Below are 25,413 nucleotides of genomic sequence, written 5' to 3'. Positions count from 1 at the left end.
GATGGGCCATCTCAGTGCAGAATTAATTGCAGCAGAGCTTCTCCGCACTAGTCAATTCTATCTGAAAATAGATGCCAGTTACCAGCGCCAAGAAATCCCTTCTCTAAGTGATGGGCCAAATCATTTGAGTTCTGCACCCACAGCAGGATACATGCTAGAAGCCACTTCCCCCCCTCCCGTTCGCAGAACTTTCTGGAAAGCTGGGATGGTGGAGTGGTTTGGGAGTTGGAAGATCCTGGAAGATCCAGGTTCAAATCCTCGCTCAGCCATGACACTTCCTGGGTGACCTTGGGCCAGTCACTCCCTCTCAGGGTTGCTGGGAGTACAAAAGGAGTAGAGGAACTATGTACACCACCCTGATCCCCTTGGAGGGAGGATATAAATAAGCTTTCTTGCTGTTGCTGGAAATGCACAAATGCACTGTTGTCTTGAATTACTATCTTACCAGCGAGCAGAGAAACAAAATTGAACTTGAGGTTGCCTTTTATGTAGGTAAAAAAAACAACACCACAACAAGAATGCACGGCAACAACAGAGTACATAAATAGACAATGAAACTATCCAGTGCAAAACTAAGTGATGTACAGTAGAAAATTAAGGCCAGGACTCCTTAGAATAGCGTCAATGCAAACTGAGTACAATTACAAAAACAAAGGGATAATAGAATATTTAAAAAATTGGATATTGTTTACCGATGGCGCTACAGTTGCTCTAAATAATTGCATAGCTAATCCCATGGGTTAGATAGCAAATGGGTTACTTACATAGACATAGTTTTGTTAGTAGGAATATTTTCAGTCTATAATACATTCTTTAGCAGAACCATATGCCCAGACCAGATTGGCAGGTCAGTGAATAGGATGGCGATTCTGATGTGATATGGCTGCAGCTGATGGGGCTACTCGGGCTCAGTGCCCTGGCTTGGCATAGTGGGGCAACTGCCGAAGGTCCAGAGACCTCAGAAATTCCCATTGCCGATCCCTGAGACCACCTCTGTATGCATAGCTCGTGCGTGGTGAAGTTCTCTGAGCCAGGCAGGAGAGGGTCTATGCTTGCTGAAGTTCCCCCTGAAATCTGCTAAGCAAGTTTTTGGCTTGCTTAGACAGCATATGAAATAATGATCTCCTGGCAAGGAACGACTAGTCCAGTTTTGGAACTGTCAAAGTAGGGATGAATATGTATGCGGAGGGAGCCACATCCCATTTTTACACTATCCATAGAAACACACATTCACTCACTCACACGCCCAAACACCCGCATCAAGAGAAGAGAAATATAAAGACAGTTTCACAGTCAATGAAGTTTTCAACTTTGAAAAATTCCCTGAAGCAGCTGAATTTCTTCAACTGTGTTTGAAAATTGTGTTCTTTGCAAGTACGAGTTTCGCCTGCATACAAATGGGAGACAAAAAAAAAATACTTTGCAAGCAAGTGCTACATCTATGTCTGGATGGCAGGAAATTCTGCTGCCTTCCTGAGGATCTTTCACACCCACTAGGAGGATTCTTCAAAGGACAAAGGTTAGAGGAACAAAAACAAAAAGGCAACTCGTGGTTGGCTAGGACAGGCCACTCAGTACTAGCTCACAATATTTTGGCATCCCCGTTCCCCCTCCCATATAGACTTATCCTCCACCCCTTACCTGGCTGTTCCTGCTACAGCATCCCTGTTCTTTGCTGCGGAGTGACTGTGCTATTGTACCCTGTAGAGGTGGCAGCTACAGGGGAGGAAGAATAGAGGCATGACGAGGAGGGGGAATTTTTCACCATAGAGTTGGATAAGAGTGGTAGCTCCTGTAGAGTGGTGCCAAGGGCTTGGCAGTGCTGAACAACATGTCAGAGGTGAACCAGTGGGAGTGGTGGGGGCTATAATCTGCCACTCCCCTAAATTCACTACCCGAGGCCACTCACTTACCTTTGCAGTCAGCAAGGCCAGCCCCAGAGCAGTGGTCCTCAAATAGTGTATTTGGTGTTATCTGGTGTGCTCCTTGGGGCATTTGGTGGGCCGCTGTGAGATACAGGAAGCTGGACTAGATGGGCCTATGGCCTGATCCAGTGGGGCTGTTCTTATGTTCTTAGTGTGCCTCCTTCAGGTAGCACAATCAGTTACCAAAGGAAGCACCAAGAATCTTGTTGATCTGATTTTATGCTCTTTTCAGAAGTTATGCACGTGAAACTTAAGTGCATTGTTTGAACCTTTCCCTCACTATTTGTGCCATGTGGGAACGTGGTGAATGCAGAACAGAATGGAGAAGTCAAATCAACTGTATGTAACAGCCCAGTAATGACTGGCCTGCCCAGGAAGTCATCTGAGGTGGGTGCCTAAGGTGAGAGACTGGTTTGTGCCTGGGGTGCCCACTTTCATCCACCCACCTGCGTCCATGGCTCAGTCTCCTCCCACTTCTTAATTCAGAAAGGAAAAGGGGAATGGAGTGGAAGAGAAAGTGTGGACATGAATGGAGGACTACAGAGTCTCTGATGGACAGATTGTACGTGTACAGAAGGGAACATGCCTGGGTGAGGTAGCATGGAGGGAGGAGAATCTTCATTTTGGGCATGAGAGTCCTAGATTGAGGTTCATCGGAGGTTCATCCAAAATGCGTTGTGTGGCAAATCACTATCCTTGAGTTGCGTTCCCCCCCCCCAATAAAATGGAAATGATAATGAACTCTGTCACTGAGTTGCAGCAACAATGAAATCCACCAAGGGACTGTGTGACAATATAGCTCACAGAGCAGGGAAACTCTAGCACCAGCAAGGCTTTTACGTAAAAGGGCAAGAGCAATTCTGCATATTGAAACGATTTCCATGTTTAGGAGAAATATTTTTCCCCATAATGCCATGCCTGTTTCATAATTCATGTTTGATTTCTGTGATCCTGGTTGCAGAAGCTGGCTCTGAAAATGCACGGAGAGCTGGGTGTTTGTCTTCTGAAACCAGACGTCTCTCTGTGCGATTGTCTACGGTGAAGGAAAGGAAAATGGGCCGTCAGTCGGACTAGTACCCGAGATCCTCCTGAGACTCCAGTCCATAAAGCTCTGCTAACATTTTAAACCTGGGACCCCAGCCGTTCAGAAAGTCACAATCGGCATCCGAGTCTGAGGATCCCGATCCCAAAGAGCTGAGAGATTCTGCGACAGACTCGGCGCCTTCGTAGCCGTAGATGTGGAGAGTGTCGTACGGCAGCAAATCTCCGTCGTTGTTGGCCTCGTCTTTTTTCATTTCGATTACCATGGCCATTTCCTGAGGGCTGGAGAGCCCGGTTGCAGGTGGCTTTTGAACCTGAGAATACAGGCAAGGTCTGGGCTCCAGGGTAAGCGGTGGTGATGTCATCCCTCTTTGCCGGACAGAATTGAGGACCGACACGTCGTAACTGGTGGTATCCATTTCTCCACCTCCTTCTTCATCATAGGCCACCAACTGCTCATGGATCTCTGCCACATTCTTCCGGAGAACATTGGGCTTGCTCTTGTACCTCTTCCTCAGGATGATCAGCAACACAATCACTGCAGGCAAAACAGTTGCCGTTAATTGCAACCACAGATCAGTTACAAGTCAGAGAAGCAAAGCAAGCATACAGTGCAATGCTATGCATGTTTACTTGGAAGGAAGCCCTGGAGTGTTTGATGACTTACTTCCAAGGAAGTGTGCACTGGATTACAGTCATAGCACTCTAAACTAGTACCTTAAGGTCTGGATGTAGATCAGGAGTGCCCAAACCCCGGCCCTGGGGCCACTTGTGGCCCTTGAGAACTACCAATCCGGCCCTCAGGGAGTCCCCAGTCTCCAATGAGCCTCTGGCGCTCCAGTGACTTGCTGGAGCCCATGCTAGCCCGATGCAACTGCTCTCAGCATGATGGCCAACTGTTCAACCTTTTGTGTGAGCTGTGGGATGAGGGTTCCCTCCACTGCTTGCTGTTTCACATCTGTGCTGCAGCAGTGGCAGCAAAGGAAAGGCTGGCCTTGCTTTGTGCAAGGCCTTTTATAGGCCTTGAGCTATTGCAAGACCTTCATTCATTCATATAAGTTCCATTGTGAATATATTCATTTATGTAAATTTATTCAAATTTGAAATGTAAATTAATTTATTTCTTTCCCCGACATAGTGTCAGAGAGATGATGTGGCCCTCCTGCTAAAATGTTTGGACATCCCTGCTGTAGATTAATGAAGGGATACTTAATCCAGGGAAAACAAAGAAGCTGCTGGGCAGTAGAATTGACTGGAGATGGAAGTTACAACCTATTCCGGATGGGGTTTCCCTCCCCTTGAAGGAACGGATTTGCAGCTTGGATAATAATAATAATAATAATAATAATAATAATAATAATAATAATAATAATAATAATAATAATAATAACTAGGTATTTATATACCACCTTTCTGGTCATCGGCTTACTCCTCTGACTTTATTCAAGGCGGTTTACATAAGCAGGCGTTTCTAAATCCCTCAAGGGGATTTTTACAATCATAGAGGTTCTCTCTTTCAAGAACCAACACATGGTTTGGCCTCACTTCTGGCCTCCAGTTCTCCCACGCAGGCTGACAAGCAGCTCCATCTCTCACATGGAGGGCAGCCAAGACACTCTTGCTCACACCAAGAGCAGGTGGAATCACTCAGCTCGGCTTGTCAGCTGCTTCAAGGTCTCGCCATTCTCAGCCGTTCAGGGAGCTGCCGGTGTCCTCGAACTGGCAACCTTCTGATGTTATCTTCAGGCTAACAGAGGCTCTACCCTCTAGACCAGACCATCTGCCCACTACTTTGGGATCCTACTTTGAAACTGGAAAATCAGGTGCATCCCTTACATCTTCAAAAGGGCAAGTGAACCATTGTGTTTGGGACCCTGAAGGTGCCACCTGACCCATAGTTATCACAAGGTTCAGATGTCAGGCCCAGCCAGGTGGGACCACTGTTGGCTTGGGTCCTCAGTCAGTGCCCAATCTGGCCAACCCCCGATGCCCACACCTTCAACAAGCATGGGTTATATTTTATCCTGCTGTGATCTCTGGTGGGACATGTTGTACAATCTACAACACCTGTTGGATCAGAGACATAGGGGTAGGAAAAAGGAACCCGCATACTGTTTGATTGTTGGCTTCCCATCTGCTGAAAGATGATTGCCTCTTCACAGCCTTAAAAAGGGGAAATAATTATGTCTCTGTAAAACATGTAACCAGTGGCATCACTAGGGTTTGTGGTACCCTGTGCAGGAAGCCAGCGTGTCACCCCTATGTTTGACCTCCTCCCATGCACTGGGTTAGGCAACATCCTGCACAATGGGCATAGTGATGTAGCATAGCTCTGCCCCTGCGAGTTTTTTTGGCTATATCATTTGATGGAATTGAGATATTGCAATGTGGTTTGTTTCACTGCATTCTTCATGAAATCACGCATCGATTGATATATAACATGACGGCATTATTCGAAGATACCAAGATTTTAAAATTTTTGGCCAGTAGTGGTGTCACCCCACTCACAACAGGAGAGGAAACTGAGCGCTTTCCACATGTGCTGCCTCCGACGCATTCTTGGTATCACCTGGCAGGACAAAGTGCCAAACAACACAGTCCTGGAACGTGCTGGAATCCCTAGCATGTATGCACTACTGAAACAGAGACGCCTGCGTTGGCTCGGTCATGTCGTGAGAATGGATGATGGCTGGATCCCAAAGGATCTCCTCTATGGAGAACTCTTGCAAGGAAAGTGCCCTACAGGTAGACCACAGCTGTGATACAAGGACATCTGCAAGAGGGATCTGAAGGCCTTAGGAGTGGACCTCAACAAGTGGGAAACGCTGGCCTCTGAGCGGCCCGCTTGGAGGCAGGCTGTGCAGCATGGCCTTTCCCAGTTTGAAGAGACACTTGGCCAACAGACTGAGGCAAAGAAGGAAGGCCCATAGCCAGGGAGACAGACCAGGGACAGACTGCACTTGCTCCCAGCGTGGAAGGGATTGTCACTCCCGGATTGGCCTTTTCAGCCACACTAGACGCTGTGCCAGAACCACCTTTCAGAGCGCGATACCAAAGTCTTTCGAGACTGAAAGTTGACAACAACATAGTGTCACCCCTCTGTGCATGTCACTCCCTGCATCCTGTACCCCTTGCACCAACCTGCCACCAACCTTGCCACTGCATGTCACCTCTCTCTGTTATCTGCGCTGTACAGAACCTCCCCTCCCCTTCTTCCCTGGCTTGCCTTCTGCGGAATTCGGAAAGCTGACGAAATGTTTGTACTTACCAAGGATTGTGAGAATGCAGACGAAGATGGCCACCAGGGCCTGGATGCTGACCCCAACCTGCTTGGCAGCCCCCTCGCAGAAAGTGGGCTCCCCGTTCTCGTTGCATTTGCAGACCTGGATGGTGAGGGTGTTGGTGCTACTCTGCCGGGGTGCGCCATTGTCGTGGATGACGATCGGCAAGTAATGGACTTTGACCAGTTCCCGGTTAAACAGCCCATTTTTGACAGTGACGTTTGCCGTGTTGTCTGGAGAAGGGAAGAGAGTGTTACTGTTGCAGCTGTTCATCCTGTTGTGAGAATGGATGATGGGCGGATCCCAAAGGATCTCCTCTATGGAGAACACGTGCAAGGAAAGCGCCCTACAGGTAGACCACAGCTGCGATACAAGGACATCTGCAAGAGGGATCTGAAGGCCTTAGGAGTGGACCTCAACAGGTGAGAAACCCTGGCCTCTGAGCGGCCCGCTTGGAGGCAGGCTGTGCAGCATGGCCTTTCCCAGTTTGAAGAGACACTTGGCCAACAGTCTGAGGCAAAGAGGCAAAGAAGGAAGGCCCAAAGCCAGGGAAACAGACCAGGGACAGACTGCACTTGCTCCCGGTGTGGAAGGGATTGTCACTCCTGAATTGGCCTTTTCAGCCACACTAGACGCTGTTCCAGAACCACCTTTCAGAGCGCGATACCAGAGTCTTTTGAGACTGAAGGTTGCCAACAATACTGTTTATCCCTGAATATCTTAGATTGCAGGAGGGCTGGGGTTGCAAACACCCATTCCCTGTTCCCCTGGTTTGGCTTCTTCAGCTGACCCAGGAGTCGGTCTCTTCGGCTTGGCATCCTCCTCCCACTGCCCAAATAGTGCCTGACAACCTAAGCCTGCTCGGGAGTGTCCGGGCTCATCCTATGACAGCTTGGCCCCAAGAAAAACATGAGACAGGACCCCATCTTCATTCAGTGCTACCCTCGAACAGCGATTGCCTTTTAAGATGACCAACCTGCTGGCATCGGTTCAGCTCCCGAGACTGAACAAACTTGCAGGAATGCAGCAAATATCTGGATGACCAGGACTTACAAGCCTTGAATGTAGTCCGATACCAGGGTATTTGCATACTGGACAATTCTGTCCTGGTCAAATGTGTCTTGATCATTGGCTTCCCTGTACAGTGACATCACTAGGGTTTGAGTCACTGGGTACGGGAGGCCAGCATGTCAGCCCCATGATGGAGCTTCTCCCATGCAGTGGGTGGGGAAATGCCCCAGGTGGTAGATGTGGGGATGCACCATTGCCCCACCCCACTGGTTTCTTGGCTATAACTTTTGATAGAATAGAGATATTTCCGAATGAAATGATGCATCAAATGATATACGACATGATCGTATTACTTGAAAATACCCAGATTTTAAAAATTTTGGCCCTTTGTAGTGTCACTCCCCTGTGCATGTCACCTGGTGGGGCCTGCACCCCCCCCAGTAATGCCACTGTCCCCGGACATTTGCGTCTGGTTGTTTTTTTGTGTCCTGGTTATCTGCAACCCACTATAACTGGCAACAAACCCCATGTTATATATCCCAAGCCTCTTATCCCAGCCCTAATTCTACCTTCCTGTTTTAAAAATAAAAAGTACAGTTAATATAAATATAATAGATACATATATTTGGACACAGATGTCTGAGAAAAGGAGGACATTTAGTTCTTTTCCATGACACAAGGCTAAAAAGAGGACATGTCCTGGAAAAAAAGGATGTCTCGTCACCCCTGTCCTGTCACTGTGTAGTTTGTATCTAATTTGTAAAGTAGACTTCGTCAAATTGGTCAGAACACCCCATTTGCACTGTGTTACCTGACATTCCCAGGATGATGACTCTTTTAGGGTTCGTGTGGGCAATACTAGCATGGGGTAAGCATTCTCCTGACTGGCCCTTTCAGTGTCATGAAACAGGCAGGAACATACCGTGGTTGTCAATCAGAGTGAAGTTACTGTGTTCAGAGACCAAGGAATAGGTGAATTTCACATTTGGTGGCGTTTCATCCTTGTCCACAGCAGAAATTGAGATGACCACCTAAATGGGTTGAAGAAGCCATTGTCTTTGGTTATATCAAGTGTATACACAAGCCAGGATCCAAGAACCATGCAACTAGGTCTGTGATGCACCCTGGGGGCTTCGGGCTTGAGTTTCTCCAACAGCAGCACTGCAGGCTACATGATAAGGTGCTTTGAAAAGGTGAAGGGACTTTCAAAAGCAGATCAAAATAGGAGAGAAACAGAATTCAAGAATGGGGGGGGGACAGGACTGAAGAGATGCTTTACCTCAGCCTGGAGGTATAGTGGACCCTGGGCTGAAATGCTACTTCCTCTTCCTTCCAGGGGTAACTCCATATCCAAGTGGGTTTTGGAATGCCACCAAGACACCAGGAAGTAGGATAGTAGCACAGCAAGGTTTGGAATTGTAGTGTTTTGCCAACAAATAAAACCCAGACTCCAGCTCAGAAACCAGGGCATTTCTAATGTCTGCCCACAGGAGTTATTTCACCCGGGTGCTTTTGCCACCCGTGGGGAAGACCAAAGGACTTTGCTTTAGCACCTCTTGCCCAGGATGTAGGGGTGCTCTTCTGGAGTCTCCCACAGGAGGGTAAAGCTGCCCAGAAAAGTGGAGGAATCAGGGAGTTTGCTGGTGCAGGAGGGAGTAATAGGTTAGGAGTAATAGTGACCTCCCCCCATAATCTGTGGAAGAAGTAAATGGAAGTGGACATTTGGTCAAAGTTACCTGTCCTGCAGCAGCATTTTCACATACTCGAGGTTCGTAAGGCTGAGCAAATTCTGGAGCATTGTCATTTATATCAAGGACTTTAATGTACACTTGTGCATGAGTTTCTAATCTTGGGACTATTTCTGAAAAACAACCAGAAGCAAATGATCCCAGATCTACAGTCGGGTTCCAGAAGGAAAACAAATCAGAGACAAGCACTCTTCAGATGACCTAAGAAGAGCTAGGAAGGCAAGCTGTCAAGAGTCCTTGTTAGGACTCACAGGGCTGAAATCCAGGGGCATGGATCCAGGGGCATGTGACATATTCTCCAAAACCATCCCCCCAACTTGCCCACACATGCATGGTACAATTTGATGCTGTAGCTAACAATCAATAAACATGCATTCATGAACTAGCCCAGGGTGAATTTGGTGAATGAGAGCTGAGATGTGGTGGGAAGGAAGCCCCAGAACAAGAAAACAGGTCTTATTTTTTCATACTGTGTACATGAGTACCATATAGACCAGAGGTGTCATGTACTTTCCATGCTCCCGTTCCCTGTTTCAGACCTCAGAAGATTCTTCCTGTTTGTTCTGCATTGCTCTGCTACAGGCAAGTTTAAAATTATTTTATTATTTTAAATATTTTATTTCAATTTTGAATGGGTTTATGTTTAGAAAGACGCTCTGTGTACAACTGGGTAAGAAAGTGAAACCATTGTTGTGAATCTTGTCCCTCCCCGAACCTACACACAGTGTCACCCACTGGGCTTGGAGGAGGTTTCCTTGGCAGATATGGTAATAGCAGTGGCTTGGAATAGATCTTGAAAGTTGCTGTCTTTGTTCATCAAGGTGTTAGGGGTTGGCATCACTAGGGAGGTGTGGAGGGTGCAGGATGCAGTGGGGGTGATGTGCACTGGGGGGTGACACCACTAATGGCCAAAATTTTTAAAATCTTGGTATTTTTGAATAATACCAGCATGTTATATATCATTCAATGCGTAATTTCATGCAGAATGCAATGAAGCGAACCACACTTAAATACCTATATTATATCAAAAGTTATATCTAAATACCAGCAGGGGCAGGGCAATGGTGCATCACCATGCCCACTGCCCAGGGTGTTGCCCTGCCCATTGCATGGGAGGAGGTGCATCATGGGGTTGACACGCTGGCTTCCTGCTCTGGGTTATGCAAATCCTAATGACACCACTGGGGGGGGGTTGATGGCAGTTGATGACCTTGGTTCTTGGTCAATGCCTTAGGGCTCAATTCTATCCACTTTTCCAGTGCTGGTGCAGTTTAGAACATAAGAAGAGCCCTGCTGGATCAGGCCAAAGGCCCAGCTTCCTGTATCTCACAATGGCCCACCAAATGCTCCAGACAACAGACACCCACCAATGGCCCACCAAATGCACCAAAGACAACAGACACCATCTGCGTCCCGGTGCCCTACCCTGCATCTGGCAATCAGAGGCAGCCTGCCTCTAAAACCAAGAGCTTGCACATACCTACTATGACTTGTAACCTGTAATGAACTTTTCCTCCAGGAATTTGTCCAATCCCCTCTTAAATGCATCTAGGCAAGATGCCATCACTACATCCTGTGACAAAGAGTTCCACAAAGTAATTTACCTTGGTTTGGAGATGGAGAAGTGGGGTGCGCACTGCATCCTCTGGTGAAGGCAGACACTGGGGCCTTCTTAAGGTATGGGAACATGTGTTCCCTTACCACGGGGCTGCACTGTGGCTACACTGGAGCTGGAAAGTTGGATAGGATTGGGCCCCCAGTTGGCTCACTTTGATGCCGACCTTGCTCCCCTCACAGTTGCTTCTCATGAACACTGCTATTATGTTGAAAGGAATTCTGCAAATTGACATGACGTAGGAGGATTTGTACTTTTTCTGGTTACCTGCCCCCCTCCCCCCCATAGGCAGCAGGGGAAATGGACTAGGATGGCTGGAGATAAAACTTATCAACTTCAGAATGGCACACAAGCCAAATACTTACGGCCTTTTTCAAGTTCATTGGCGATCACAGTTATGTTGTGCCAGGCATGTTCTTCTCTGTCCAGCTTGTAGTTGGCGAAAATATGTCCTGTGTTGGTCATTTTGAAATAATTTGTTCTTAGGATACTATATCTGTGGGTGGAAAAAGATATCAGAATAGTATTTGTGTAAAATGGTCTGAGCCTCATAGGAATTCTGCTCTGGTTTCAGCCTTTATTTCTGCTTCCAACACCAAGAATTCTGGGGATAGAACTAATTCTTTTATGCTGCATTATGTGCAAAGCTACTCTGAGTCACCCACAGCTCAGTCCAGAAAGAATTTCTAAACATTTTTTTCTCTCTCCGCAGGTCTCAATTGATAGAGTCTTTTTTAACCACTGGCAGAGTGAATTAACTTAGCATTGCCGGGAGGTGGATATTGCCTCTTGTGAACTGTCACCGTGAGTCCCTTGAGTACTTTTGTTACGAGACCAGATGTCTTGTATTTTCTCTTGCAGTTGACTCTGCTGTTCTCAAAAACAATATCTTTATACTCATGTTTGTGTACACACACACACACACACACACACACACAGAGTTGTAGAATGTAGGTGTGCCTCTCTTTCAGGAGGCGAAAGGCAGGATTTAAATGTTTTGAAATAAACACCTGTCAATGAACATGTCTATTAAATTGTGGGTCCATACATACATAACAATGACTGTATGCAACTTCCGGGTTTCAGAGGTAGCCTATCTCTGAATGCCATGTGCAAGGGAGTGGCAACAAGATACAGGCATCTTACTCTCTTGTGAGGCATCTTATGGGCCACTGTGGGATTCAGGAAGCTGGACTAGATAGGCCTTCGGCCTGTTTTTATGTTTTTAAGTTCATTTCTTGCATCTGATGAAGTGGACACTAGTCCACTCAGTGAAGATTATGCTTTATGAGGCTTGTAACAAACAAAATATTGCTTTACCCAGTGCATAATTAATCTGTGGAACTCCTTGCCACAAGATGTTGTGATAGCACCTGTCCTAGATGTTTTTAAAAGGGGATTGAACAGATTTCTGGAGGAAAAGTCAAGTGCAGGTTACAAGCCATGATGAACACATGCAACCTCTGGGTTTTAGCTGTAACCTTTTTCTGCATGCCAGATGCCAGGGAGTGGCAAGAAGATACAGGTATCCTGTTGTCTTGTGAGGCATCTGGTAGGCCACTACAAGACATAGGAAGCTGCACTAGATGGACCTTTGGCCTGCTACAGCAGAGCTCTTATGTAAGTCTTTATGGGAACACAAGGTTCTCTACTGGCAGGAGGTCTGGTCTAGAGGGTAGAGCCTCTGTCTGCCTGAAGATAACATCCACAAGGTCGCCAATTCGAGGCCACCGGCACCGTGCGACCTTGAAGCAGCTGACAAGCTGAAGCGGAGCTATTCCATCTGCTCTGAGCATGGGAGGATGGAGGCCAGAATGTGAAGCCAGATCGGAATGAAACACCTTGAATGTAGTCGTTCTTGAAAGAAAGAACCTTCTTTGAAATTGTAAAAATCCCTATTTAATAGGGATTTAATAAAGCCTGCCTATGTAAACCGCCTTGAATAAAGTCTTGAATAAAGACCAAGAAAGGCGGTATATAAATACCTGTTGTTGTTATTATTATTATTATTATTATTATTATTTATTACTGATGCTACAGACTAACACAGTTTCCATTTTGGAAGTTAAAACTTCTTCACGTTTATGCTTTCATATTACCTTATTGGCCGCTTTGCTTGATCAGGATCATATGCAGAAACAAATCCAATTGACTTGTTGATATCACTTTCTTCTTTGACCTCAAATGTATAGGTAGGTGGCTTAAAGACAGGTGGCTCATCAACATCGATCACTCTGATGGTTAGACTTGCGAGGCTCTTGGAGCCTTTCAATCTGGAATAGGCAGGGTTAATGTCGGTATCCGTGGCTTCAATGGTAAACTGGTAGAGGGGCGTGGTTTCAAAGTCCAAGGGCTATATTAAAAAAAAAAAAGTTCATCACACAGTGAACAGAGACCATGCTGCACTGCACAGAATGAACATAGCTGTTGCAATATGTTGGGGGAATCGGTGCTCAGTTTCTAGGGAGAAATGATCCTACTGAAATGAAAAAGAAATCTTTTGGTACCTTGTGAATTTTTATGGATGTTTTGTGCCTTGTTCCAGAATTGGTTACTCAAAATTCAGGGAAGCTGAATTCTGAATGGCAGCTGAAGCTTCACTGATCCTGTAGCAAAACAACTGTCAACATTTCAATCTCTGGAGCTCCTGATACTCTTAAATGGAGTCTCAAGGAGCCCTGCCAGTACATATGTGGCATCTTGGGGTGCCCCAGACTGCCAGCAAATGTGTAGAGTGACACAGCACTGAGCCCAACACCAAATCTTGGTAAGTGAGGAAGGAAAGGGCAGGTGGGAAGGACAGATGAGCAAACCAGGCAAGGAGCAGATGGCAGCCACTAATGGTGTGCATGTGGAGCCCCTGAAGGGGTCTCAGGAAGCCCCAGGGCTTCTAGCAGCAGACTTTGAACAATACTGCTCTAACCCATCATTTATCCTGTTCTCCACACTTCTTCCACTTCATCTCCCTTTTCCAAGGAGGAGTCTTGTGAAAGCCCTACCTGAGACCCTTGGGATTGAAACTGGGATGTTATCCTTGCTAATCATGTGCCTACAAAGGACTAGAAGCTTCTCAGTGGCTGAAGAAAAATGTTTGGACTCATAAATTCAGTTCCCCTGTCACTGAGATGTTGCTTGCTACACACATCAACAGTGATATGTCAATCCTCTGCAGGCATAGTACCTTCTTAGGTTTAACTATTCCTTCATTTGTGTAGGGGTTTGCAATAATCTGGAAGGTGCTCTGATGATTTCCTCTGACGAAGCTGTACTTTGTATTTCTGTTCTGAGGCTCATCAATGTCTTTGACTTCTACTCGACCAACTTCGCCAGATAACGGGATGTTTTCCGGGACTTCAAAAGAAAACAAGTCTGCAAAGAAAAAAAGCACTATTGAAAGCATACACACAGGTATAAAGAAGGATAACCTTAGCAGAACAATTTGTTTCATGCATGCTTGATGCCTATTAAAGGGCACATGACTCCCTGGTTAGCGGGTCAAAGTAAATAATAATAATAATAATAATAATAATAATAATAATAATAATAATAATAATAATAATAATAATAATAAACTTTATTTATATCCCGCCCTTCTCCCCGAAGGGACCCAGGGCGGCTTACAACATATTAAAAACAGATTAAAAACATAATTTAACCGCAAATAAAAACATATTAAAAACACATTAACAAATACCCATAAAAACCATAGTCAGATAAAAAGTCAGATAAAAAGAGCAGAACGCAGCAAATCATAGAAGAAACAGGCCTGTAAAAATAATAAAAGATATAGAAAAGATGTTTAAAAAGGCCATGAACTCAGAAGGCTTCTTTAAACAAAAAGGTCTTCAGGCCTCGCCGAAAAGTCTCAAGAGAGGGAGCCATTCTCAAGTCAAGGGGAAGGGAGTTCCATAACGTTGGTGCCACTATTGAGAAGGCCCTATTTCTTGCCGCCGCCCCACGTACCTCCTTAGGCGGCGGCACTTGTAAAAAGGCCTTCTCTGATGACCTAAGAGGACGAGCCGGATTGTACGGAAGTAGGCGATCTCTGAGATACCCTGGCCCAGAGCAGTATAGGGCTTTAAAGGTCAAAACCTTAAAGGTCAAAAGTCAAGTTGGGCCAGTGGGTCCATCACTTTACCTAGTGCTTCTCCCTATCTAGAATCATCTGGGGGGTAAAACTGGCTTCTTCATTTACAATATGAGAATCTCCACATAAAGAATGAGAGGCTTGTGTTAGGAGTAGGAATCACAGCTGGGATACCTCCAAAAGTGGAGAGACTCTCTGGAGATGCTCCATCACTCCCTAATCCTCTCTTCACATCTGTTTCCCCTTCCCGCCTTTTCTTTTTCAAGTTCAGAACAGAAGAGGGAGGGGGAAGGAGAATATAGAGGACCAAGAGAAGTATTTCATGCCCTGAAGCACTGCCAAAGAGGGCTCTGGTGAATGTGCTCAGTGGCCTGGCCCCATGGTGGAACCAGTTGGTAGGTAGTCAGTTGTTCCATGTGGAAAGCTCCCGTGGCAGCAGATTGGTGCACATGTGCTCACAGCCACTGCCTGATGTGACCACTTCAGCACATCTAATGGATGGGCCGACCCTGTAAATCACTAGTGTCTCATTCATGTTTTTGAGGTCCTACCTAGAAATGTGGCTGCCTCACCCAGTAAGGAAGGCCAGCTATGGTTTAGCAGAAAAGGAGACACAGAGGTAGCAGAAGACCAAGAAAAAGATTTGTTCTGGAGGAAGTAGGCATTGGGGGCACAGAGGGTGAAGATTTCTGTGGGGGGAACAAATGTTCCCTTACCTTGAGGAGGCCTCTGTGACTATCCCTCCCCCACAGAATGCAGTGTACGCCCCATTGGCACAGCTGCACCGGCACTAGAAAATTGGATAGGATTGGGCCCTCAGAATGCACCAACTCTAAGAACAATCATTACTTTCTCTTCTGTAAAATGGGAATAAGTTGACACATAAGAGATTTGACTGAAACAGCTTACTGAGGCAACACGAACTGACAGTGCAAGGATTCTAGACCAGCCATCCCTGGTCCAATGCTATTGTTTGTTGAAATGTCCCATCAAATTATCAGACACTTGCTGTACTGATTTTTTTTTTTTAAAATAAAAGGGGATGCGTCTTTCATATAGACATGCTTACAGTCTAAATGAAAACGTGCTTGGAATGAAGTTGCATTTATTTGCATCTCCCAGAAATCTGTCTAGGGCTCTGACGGCTTTCTGATCAACATCCTTTGGCTTCACAAAGCAATAGCAGCTTCGCAAAGCTTACCTCGTGTAAACGTTGGAGAGTTGTCATTGATATCAGTCAAGGCGATGAGAACAGTCACAGTGCCTGATTCTTTGGACTTCAGTCCTTGGCCGTCGATGGCTTCCACCACAATTTCATAGCTAGCTCGTTTTTCTCTATCCAAATCAGGGGCAGCTGTGAGGATGTTTCCTTCAAAGAAAATAAACACAAGTTAAAACACGTATTCGGCACGCCCGTCATTTCCATATTTTCCCGCAAGATTCATCTCTGTGCACCTTAAATTTCTGGATTTCAATGGCAGCGTCTTTGAAATATTTGACGTCTTGATTAGGGATGGTCAACGGTCTGTGCACTATAGGATGTGAACGCAAGCCTAGATGGATCTACTCAGAATTTAATCCTATCATGTTTAATGGTGGCGACTAAACAGCCACCAGGTAGATGGGACTCGTCAGCCTGGGAAGGCAGCTCATCTGAGAGAAGGAAAACTCTGATCCCAAACCTCCACTGCCTTGTGGCTACATCCAGTTATGGAAAAGGCTTCAGGAGTCAACCTCCAGGCAAAATCCAGAGCCGGAGTCCCTGAGGCAGTTCATGGCTGAACACAGTCATGTTCTGGCAACTCCTGCGACGCCGCTGGAACCAACCGTATTGGCCTCTGCCTTTCCATTGGACCATTTCAGCGACGTGGAGAGGGGGGATTTGCTGCATGGGAAACAGTCTATCCTCCATATCTACTTTACCCAGGCTTCGCGCACTGGAGAGGACACTGTTCCAGAACCACCATTCAGAGCGTGACACCATAGTCTTCCGAGACTGAAGGATGCCAACACATGTTTAATGGGATTTCTAGACCAGCAACTTCACTCTTTGTCATCTCCAATGCAAACAATGCTGGGGAGTTACTAACCTTTGAAATGCCATGGAGCTCTTGACTTGAAGGGTGAGTTAACCAGGCAGATCACTCAGCTTGAGCAGTTAATGTGGTGCGGTCTGATAACTATAAAAGCTTTCAGGTCAAAGGTTTTTTCATTGGTTTGAGGAGCAAGGAAGCCCTCCTGATTCTGAGACTGGCCTCTTTGCACCAGGCTTAGACCTTATATTTTCCAGACTTGGGAAGAGCTAGTGCTGCTGGTCTCTTTAGCCACACTGCTGATGGATGCTATACCTACCGTCATTATCTATACTGAAGTATCTCTCTCCATGAATGACTTTGTAGAAAACACTGGTATGGCCCTGAAGGGTTGGATCATCCGCATCTACTGCTGTCACTTTGGTGACGGACGTTCCTAGAAAGTGAGTTATCAAATGAGATAATTATTGTCATCATTCCTCTTCTGATAACAGTGAATAAACTGTGATGGCTATATGAGAAATTGGCTCTCTTGAATAAAATCTGATTTCTTTGTGTGATCCTTCTACAGTTTATCGTAAGGATCTATTTTGCCCCATGCAGTAAGGGGTATCTGCAAGTGGAAACAGACTCTTGGGGACCCAATTCATATGGATGCAATTACGCAATTAGTTGCGCAGGTTGTCCTTCTGTACATCAGAATACTCCTCCGGGTCCCTCTGGGCTGTATAGGTGTCTTTGCATCAGAGCCACAAGTTACTTTACATGACTAGTTGTGTGTGAGAAGAACTGGATTGGGGCTTTGGAATCTTTCTGTAAGCTAGTGGTTCCCAAATTGTGTGCCTTGGCACCTGAGGGGACCATAGTGAACGCACAGGGGTGTTGTGTGATGTCCCCTGTTGCCTTCCTGGCTCTGCCATCTTGGATCACATGAGATCTCATGAGAATTGTGTGCGATCTAGCACAATCCAAGACAGCATTGCCCATGAGAGCCAGGAAGAAGAGGCTGCCACAAAAGAAGGGAACCATGACCACAGTAAGTCTGGAACAACTGCTGTCAGCAATTAGTAGCCAACTAAGAGCTATATATTTTTATGCTGTATTTGGTTGATCTGCCCTTGGGTATTTTTAACATTCTGTTGTGTTGGCATGCAGGAAATTCACTAGAATGGAAAGAGAAAAGAAATGAAGACCTACCTACTGGGGACATCTCCAAGACAGATCCATTAAACACTCTGTGAACAAAAATTGGAGCATTGTCGTTAATGTCATGGACGGCAATACTGAACATGGATGGCGGCTCCAGCGGTTGATTGGTTCTTCGATCAAGAATGAGAGCCCTCAGATGATACTCGGCTTTCTTTTCTCGGTCCAACCTCTCGTACGCGAAGACGTCTCCGGTAAACTCATCCACTTTGAAGAGGGTTCCAGCACTGTCCCCCTCGAGAAGGTATTTGGCATTGGAATTCTTGTTGCTCGATGTGATCTAGATAATTCAAAAGACCTTCAGTGAGACTGAAGAGTTGGAAGCAAGAAAACAGGGTACGAATTAAAATGTGAACCACACCGCATGGTGGATGTGGGGACAATACGTGGACTTGCTGCTGCTTGTAAGCCAGTGCCATAACCTCCGTTTCTCATACGGAAGAGCTGGAAGAGTTAGCTCCACCTCCCCTTTGAGTCTTATTACTCTAGTCTTGAACAACTATTGTTCCGCCAAACCAAATGTAGGCCATTTTCGGTGCAGCCCTGTGCGCCAGGCACCTCAGGACTGGGCTACGTCACCAGCCCAGGCCTGCGAAAACGGTTGTGGCACTGTGTACAAGGCTTGCTAGCTTGCCTGAATTGGCCCTGTGTTCTCAGTACTTTTCTCAGGAGGGTGGGGCTTTTCCTCAACAGGGCAGCGCACTACAGAACTGCCTATCACTCGGGCGAAGTGTTTCCAATGTATTTCTCCGTTTGAGTGAGTTAGACACTTTTTCTTTGATGGCTGCAACAATGACTCTTCCTCCCCTGCACAACAGTGTGATTGTCAGGCTGTCATGGCAAACGGAAAGAGACCTTCCTGGATCAGCACTGTTGATTGACAGGCAGTTGGAGCAAGTACCGTTAGCTACCATGAGCTAAGTCTAGTCGGCCCCATTTAGATTTCTGTCTTTCTGGGAACTGTCCTCCAGGAGAGGGTTCCCGACTTGGTGCTTTTGCTCTCTAGCCTACCAAAGAGAGATCAAATATTTGATTCCTTTTCGAAAGGCACATGTTAGGTGGATTTGTAAGACTGAGCTCAGCTGTGTGGAAAGTCCAGTGCTAAATTCTAGGGCCGTGTGTTGGCAGAAGTTTTAGAGATTAAAAATGCAGATTTGAAAACAAAAGCAGAAAACTTTCAAGGGCTTGGACATTTTTTTTTGTAAGTGTTTGGCCCAAATACACCTTGGAGCAGCTGCGGTGGGCTTTCCTTACGTTGTGTTTGCTGAAGAATAAAGCAAATGCTTCTCGCAGGTGGACCATGGCTTACACGTGGTTACCAGAGCCTTACCTTTCCAACGTGATATGGCAGGGTACCGTTAAACTCTTCTGAAATGTGCATTTTGTTCCAGATCCACTCTCGTTTCACACGTTGATGGAGGCTGCTGGTCGCGGCAAGCCTTGCAAGGTCTTCTCCACAGACCAAGGTTGGCGTTAGCATCAATGAAAGGAGGAGGAAGCAGGAACTGGCCATCTCTGTAGCTTTGGCAACCTTACGATTCTGCAGAGTCATAGAAACCATTGGTAGTACAAGGGAAGCACACATTAGGGGTGTGTTGTCATCAGGTGCAGTTTATTTATGGTGTATTCCCCTGCCCTTACACACAATCTAGACTCCTTCCTCATGTTCCTTTGCCCTAGGACGGTGTTTCCCAAACTGTGGGTTGGGATCCACTAGGTGGGTGTAGGGGTGTCTGGTGGGCTGGGGGAGAAGGCAACTTCTGCTTGGGGATGGTCCCTGTTTGGGGCCCTTCAGGAGGCCTCAAGTTGGCTCAGGGGGAGGGGGTTAAGTCATGCTGGTCCTCCTCCCTGGCATGGCCCTTTAGACCGAGTCCTAGGCTGGTGCTGCTGGAGACACAGATTTCTGCCTCTCCAGTCCTGACTTTCTGCCCTCATCATGGGCCTCCTGTCAGATATATAGGCTGCTTCCTCCTCCAGCCCTGCCCTTCCTTACTGGGAAGGGCATAAAAGGGACCCCGTCCAGGGCTTCTCCTCCTAGTGTTACCTCCCTTGACTCTCCCTCCTCCCTGATCTCTTACTGGGTCCGGTCCTTCTGGCCTCCCACCTTTTCTCCTATACTAGGTGCTCCCATCAGGGAGAGATGCCCTGTCAGCAGGTCTCTTCCCCCCACACCGAGCTGGGGATGTCGGAGGTTGTTGGGCAGACTTGCCTGAGCCGGGCGGCTCTCCCTCTTGCCTGGCCATGCTGCCTTCCCCTTGTGTCTCCTTGGTCCCCTTACAAGGTAAGTCTGGGTCTGGCGGGGAGGAGGGCACCCTGACAGTGGGTCGCGAGCCAATTTCAGGTGGGTCCCCATTCATTTCAATACATTAAAAATAAATTAGACTTGATGCTCCCATGGTATGTGACTGCACTTGGGGAAATGTAACAGATCTGTACTTTTAACAGGCTACTATATTTATGCTTTTAACAATGATCGTAAATGGGACTTACTCCTGGGTAAGTGTGGGTAGGATTGCAGCCTAGGAGTGTTAAAAATTATCCTGCTTGATGATGTCACTCCTGGTCATGACATCACTTCTGGTGGGTCCTGACAGATTCTCTTTCTAAAAAGTGGGTCTCGGTGCTAAAAGTCTGAGAACTACTTCCCTAGGAGAAACCTCCTGCAAATCTGCATTAGGGCCCATTTCAGGGGGGGAAACCGAACTCTGTTGGGAACCTCAGGCAGCCCAATCCTAACAGGTGCTTGAGCCAGCCCAGGCCCCCGGCACCAGTTCCCAATACAACAGTAGTCCTTTATGATAGACCAGGGGTGCCCAAACCCCGGCCCTGGGGCCACTTGCAGCCCTCAAGGACTCCCAATGCAGCCCTCAGGGAGCCCCCAGTCTCCAATGAGCCTCTGGCCCTCTGGAGATTTGCTGGAGCCCACACTGGCCCCATGCAACTGCTCTCAGCTTGACAGTGACTTTTTGACCTCTTGCATGAGCTGTGGGATGAGGGCTTCCTCCACTGCTTGCTGTTTCACGTCTGTGATGCAGTAGCGGCAGCAAAGGAAAGGCCAGCCTTGCTTTGTGCAAGGCCTATTATAGGCCTTGAGCTATTGCAAGACCTTCATTCATTCATATAAGTTCATCTTTAATATATACATTTATGTAAACGTATGCAGATTTTTTCAAATTTTAAATGTAAATTAATTCTTTTTTCCCCCTTGGCCCCCAACACAGTGTCAGAGAGATGATGTGGCCCTCCTGCCAAAAACTTTGGACACCCCTGTGATAGACCCACACCCAGGATGTCCTGAGAAAGGTATTACCCATGTGCCAGAAAGCTGCTGTGCATCTCTTCCGCGTTTCAGTTTTAATTTACAGATCCCTCTTTTAACATCCCCAAACGCACCAGTGATTTCACTTCCTCTGCTGGCTTTGGAGCCGACTTTGTGTCACCAGATAAAAGAAGTTTGTCTCCTGATTCCCTGAAGTGTCAGCTCTTTTCTCTTTGTGAACAGCTTGTTCTCTGGAATGAACACACTCCTACCCTTTGGAGTTTGTACGTGCTTCAAACCAACCACACAGTGACTTCTCAGGTCTCTTGAATATTAATATTCATGTTTGCACAATGAACCTGTCTTCTCGACGCTCTCCTACATTTGGAGATCAGAGTGAACGCTCTGTCTTATCGCAACATAAGGAAAGCCCTGGTGGGTGAGAGCAAAGACCCAACTAGGCCAGCATTCTCTTTCCAAGAGCAACTAACCAGATGCCTGTTGGAAGCTCATAAGCAGGGATGAAAACAAAGGCCCTCCCCTATTGTTCCCGCACTTAAGAATGTTAGAATTGGAAAGTAGTGTGGAGGTCATCTAGTCCAACCCCCTGCTCAGTGTGGACATCTGCTACAGCATCCCTGACAGGTGGCCATCCAGTTTCCATCCAGTTTCTGCTTGCAAACCATTGAGGGAAAGTCCACAACAGTGTGAGACAGGCTGCTTCAGTTCTGGACAGCTCCTATAGTTGGGAAATTCTTCCTTTTGTCTGGTTGGCAACCTTCAGTCTCGAAAGACTATGGTATAAGCCTACAGCACCCGGTATTCCCAGGCGGTCTCCCATCCAAATACTAACCAGGCCTGACCCTGCTTAGCTTCCGAGATCAGACGCGATCGGGCATGTGCAAGGTAACAGTAAGAACATCTATTTCCCTGCAGCTTCGACCCCTTGTTTCTAGTCCTCAGGACCCACAGATTGTAAGTCCAGTCCTTCTTCTGACAGCCCCTGAGATACGTGAAGATGGCTATCATGTGTCCCTTAGTCTTGTCTACTCCAGGTAAAACAGGCTCTTTCAATTGTTCCTCACAAGGCTGAGGTGCCAAGTGCTTGGACTTCATACATGAAACTCTCCATATGTGTAATCACTGAATATGGCAGTTCCACGCTTGCTTTCATGACAAATGACTATCAAGAGACCTACCCTAGAAATGTCCAGTAGTGTAACTTACTGCTTAGTGTAACTTACTTACTACAGTACTTACTACATAAACTCTGATAGTTGCCATGAAAGCTGCCTGTTATTGCTTAGCTTGGTCACATAGCTCAGAACCAGTGGCGTCACTAGGGTTTGCATCACCAGGTGTGGGAGGCCAACCCTATGATGGACCTCTTCTCATGCAGTGGGTGGGGCTATGCCCCAGGCGATGGGTGCAGTAATGTACCATTGCCCCCCACTGGTTTTTTGACTATAACTTCTGATAGAATAAGGATATTTCAATGCAGTTTGTTGTATGACATTCTGTGTGAAATTACACACTGATTGATATATAACATGATGGTATTATTCAAAAATACCAATATTTAAAAATTTTTGGCCAGTAGCGGTGTCACCCCCCTGTGTGCGTCACCCGGTTTGGCCCGCACCCCCACACCCCCCAGGGACGCCACTGTTCAGAATTGCAAGCTTTTGTAAGTGAAGCATCATGACATTAAACCAAATCTAGCAGTATAAAGATGAACACTGGATACCATCAGGTAGACCCTTCTTGTTCCCAGGAGGCAGCAATGACTGAATTCACAACACCCCTTGTATTATACAGTCAAAGTGTTCAAGTGGCTTTGGGCAAGGTTGGCTCAAGTTCTCTTGGTGCCCAAGGGGTCTGGTTGGCAACCTTCAGTGTCGAAAGACTATGGTATAAGCCTACAGCACCCGGTATTCCCAGGCAGTCTCCCATCCAAGTACTAACCAGGCCTGACCCTGCTTAGCTTCCGAGATCAGACAAGATCGGGCACGTGCAGGGTAACAGTTGCTGTCCAAGGGGTCTGTGCCAAATTCTACTCTCCCTTATTCAGTCATGTGTCAGTATTCACTGCCTCCAACACTCCTCCTTCTCCCTTTCCCTGATTTTGAAAAGGAGGAGGAGAAAGAACTGAAAAGGAAGAGTGGAAGAAAGAAGAATGGTGAGCTACAGTGTCTCTGATACTTTAACACACCTCCACACTTCCCTCTCTCTCTCTCTCTTTTTTTTATTCAGGGAGTGGAAGGAGGACGACTATAGGTGGAGTAGGACAGGCACCTGTTCCCCTCCAGTAAGTCTCAAGGATAGGCCTGCCCTTGCTATGGTCCTTGCTTTGTTCTCGATTGTTCTCATTTCATTGGTTCCCAGACTTTGACGAAAGTTAACTTTGCAGTACTTGTGTCTAATCTGTCATACCTTTCACTGGGCTCTGTGGCTAAATACAGGAGACCTAAATAATAATAATAATAATAATAACTTTATTTTTACCATGCCTTTCTCCCTGAAGGGACTCAAGGCGGCTTACAACAGGTTAAAGCAAATTAAAAACATAATTTAAAAAACAGATAAAAGCATATAACACATATCATAAAAACGGTAGTCAGATAAAAAGTAATCAGGTAAAAAGAGCATAGAGCAGCAAATCATAAAAGAATCAGGCCTGTAACCAAGTATTTAAAAAATATTAAAAAGTGTTGAAAAGATGTTAAAAAGGCCGAGAACTCAGAAGGCTTTTTTAAACAGAAGAGTCTTCAGGCCTCGCAGAAAAGTCTCAAGAGAGGGAGCCATTCTTAAGTCAAGGGGAAGGGAATTCCATAGCGTTGGTGCCACTACTGAGAAGGTCCTATTTCTTGCCGCCGCACCATGTACCTCCCTAGGTGGCGGCACTTGTAAAAAGGCCTTCTCTGATGACCTAAGAGGACAAGCCGGATTGTACGGGAGTAGGCGATCTCTAAGATACCCTGGCCCAGAGCAGTATAGGGCTTTAAAGGTCAAAACCAGCACCTTGAATTGGGCCTGGAAACGAATGGGCAGCCAATGCAGCCGCTGGAGAAGCGGACTGACAGAGTCGAACCGCCTACCTCCAGTAATTACATGGGCCGCCGCATTCTGCACTAGTTGCAGTTTCCGAACCGTCTTCAAGGGCAGCCCCACCTACACAACAGAGTCAATCACCATAGTGGACATTGGTTAGCCAGTTGACTCTGGTGCTAATAGGACCTTTTTTTCTCATACTACATAACAGCCATGAGGGTTCTCACTGAAGCTGACAACTATGGTAGGGCCGGTGGTGTAGCTGGAGGGGGGACGGCGCACCCATGGTGGGCAAGTGGCCCGTCCCTTCAAAGCCATTCTCGGTGGGAGGAGCAAAATGGAGCCGTATGACTCTGTTTTGCTCTCCCTGCCAGGAATAGCTCCGAAGAGACGGGCCGCTTGCCTGTCATGTGTGCGCCGCCCCCTCCAGCTACGCCACCGGGGTAGGGCAAAGGGTTAAATCCTCCCATAATGCCTTGCACCTGATTGTCTGGCTACTGCTCAAAGAAGAAAAATCAAACACACCAGGGCCAATCACATTATCAACGTAAGATGCGATGTGGGGTCACATTCTGCCAGATAGCAAGGAGAGATTTACCACACATCTGGACATCTTCATCACCATCATCATCTGTATTGGTTTTGAGCCTTATATTTCCACTCTCACTCACAAACACATCACAACCAAGGAGAAATCATCATATGCACTTCTGAATCCCCTCCAGTCCTACATGCCCAGAAACCGAGATCTGGAAACCATCAAGCTGTGGTAGCTTCCAGAATGACTCCCTTAGGCTGCAATCCTAACCACACTTTCCTGAGAGTAAGCTCCATTGAACAAAATAGGACTTACTTCTGAGTAGACCTGGCTAGGATTGTGCCCTCATTTAATTTTTAATTTATTTATAAATTAATTTAATAATTTATTAAAAAATAAATTTTTTTAATTTATTTTCAAAAGCTTACTGGCCACCCTTATCCCATGGGACCCAATAGTGGTTTCAAAAAGAGATAATGGACAATAACAGAAATAATAAAATCATCACAAACCATAAAACAGTTAACAAAAGCCAAATGGCAACCAGTCAGCTACCAACACTACATAAATAACCGTCTCTAGTTAATAGTTTTTATTAGTGGTTATTTCTACACCTGA

At 46.4% G+C, this 25,413-nt stretch overlaps 1 protein-coding gene and 2 pseudogenes across 1 annotated transcript in view; all 3 read right to left on the bottom strand.

Moving 5' to 3' along the window:
- Positions 1 to 465: 465 nt before the first annotated feature.
- Positions 466 to 25,413, bottom strand: part of CDH5 (cadherin 5) — a 35,635-nt gene continuing 10,687 nt past the window's right edge. Inside the window, exons 2-12 of the mRNA XM_066637053.1 lie at positions 19,278 to 19,487; positions 17,939 to 18,227; positions 17,061 to 17,177; positions 15,910 to 16,077; positions 13,803 to 13,990; positions 12,721 to 12,974; positions 10,987 to 11,117; positions 8,995 to 9,119; positions 8,181 to 8,289; positions 6,235 to 6,480; positions 466 to 3,504 (exon numbers count right to left, since the gene is read on the bottom strand). Coding sequence (XP_066493150.1) covers positions 2,996 to 3,504; positions 6,235 to 6,480; positions 8,181 to 8,289; positions 8,995 to 9,119; positions 10,987 to 11,117; positions 12,721 to 12,974; positions 13,803 to 13,990; positions 15,910 to 16,077; positions 17,061 to 17,177; positions 17,939 to 18,227; positions 19,278 to 19,460 — 2,319 coding nt within the window. The 5' untranslated portion in view covers positions 19,461 to 19,487 and the 3' untranslated portion in view covers positions 466 to 2,995. The remainder of the gene's footprint in view (positions 3,505 to 6,234; positions 6,481 to 8,180; positions 8,290 to 8,994; positions 9,120 to 10,986; positions 11,118 to 12,720; positions 12,975 to 13,802; positions 13,991 to 15,909; positions 16,078 to 17,060; positions 17,178 to 17,938; positions 18,228 to 19,277; positions 19,488 to 25,413) is intronic.
- On the bottom strand, positions 22,011 to 22,124 carry LOC136660874 (5S ribosomal RNA; annotated as a pseudogene).
- LOC136660794 (5S ribosomal RNA) lies at positions 23,123 to 23,239 on the bottom strand (annotated as a pseudogene).

Source organism: Tiliqua scincoides, chromosome 9 (genome assembly GCF_035046505.1).
Source record: "Tiliqua scincoides isolate rTilSci1 chromosome 9, rTilSci1.hap2, whole genome shotgun sequence".
NCBI lineage: Eukaryota > Metazoa > Chordata > Lepidosauria > Squamata > Scincidae > Tiliqua > Tiliqua scincoides.
Note: the sequence above shows the minus strand (reverse complement) of the source record. Positions and strands in the feature narration are given on the sequence as shown.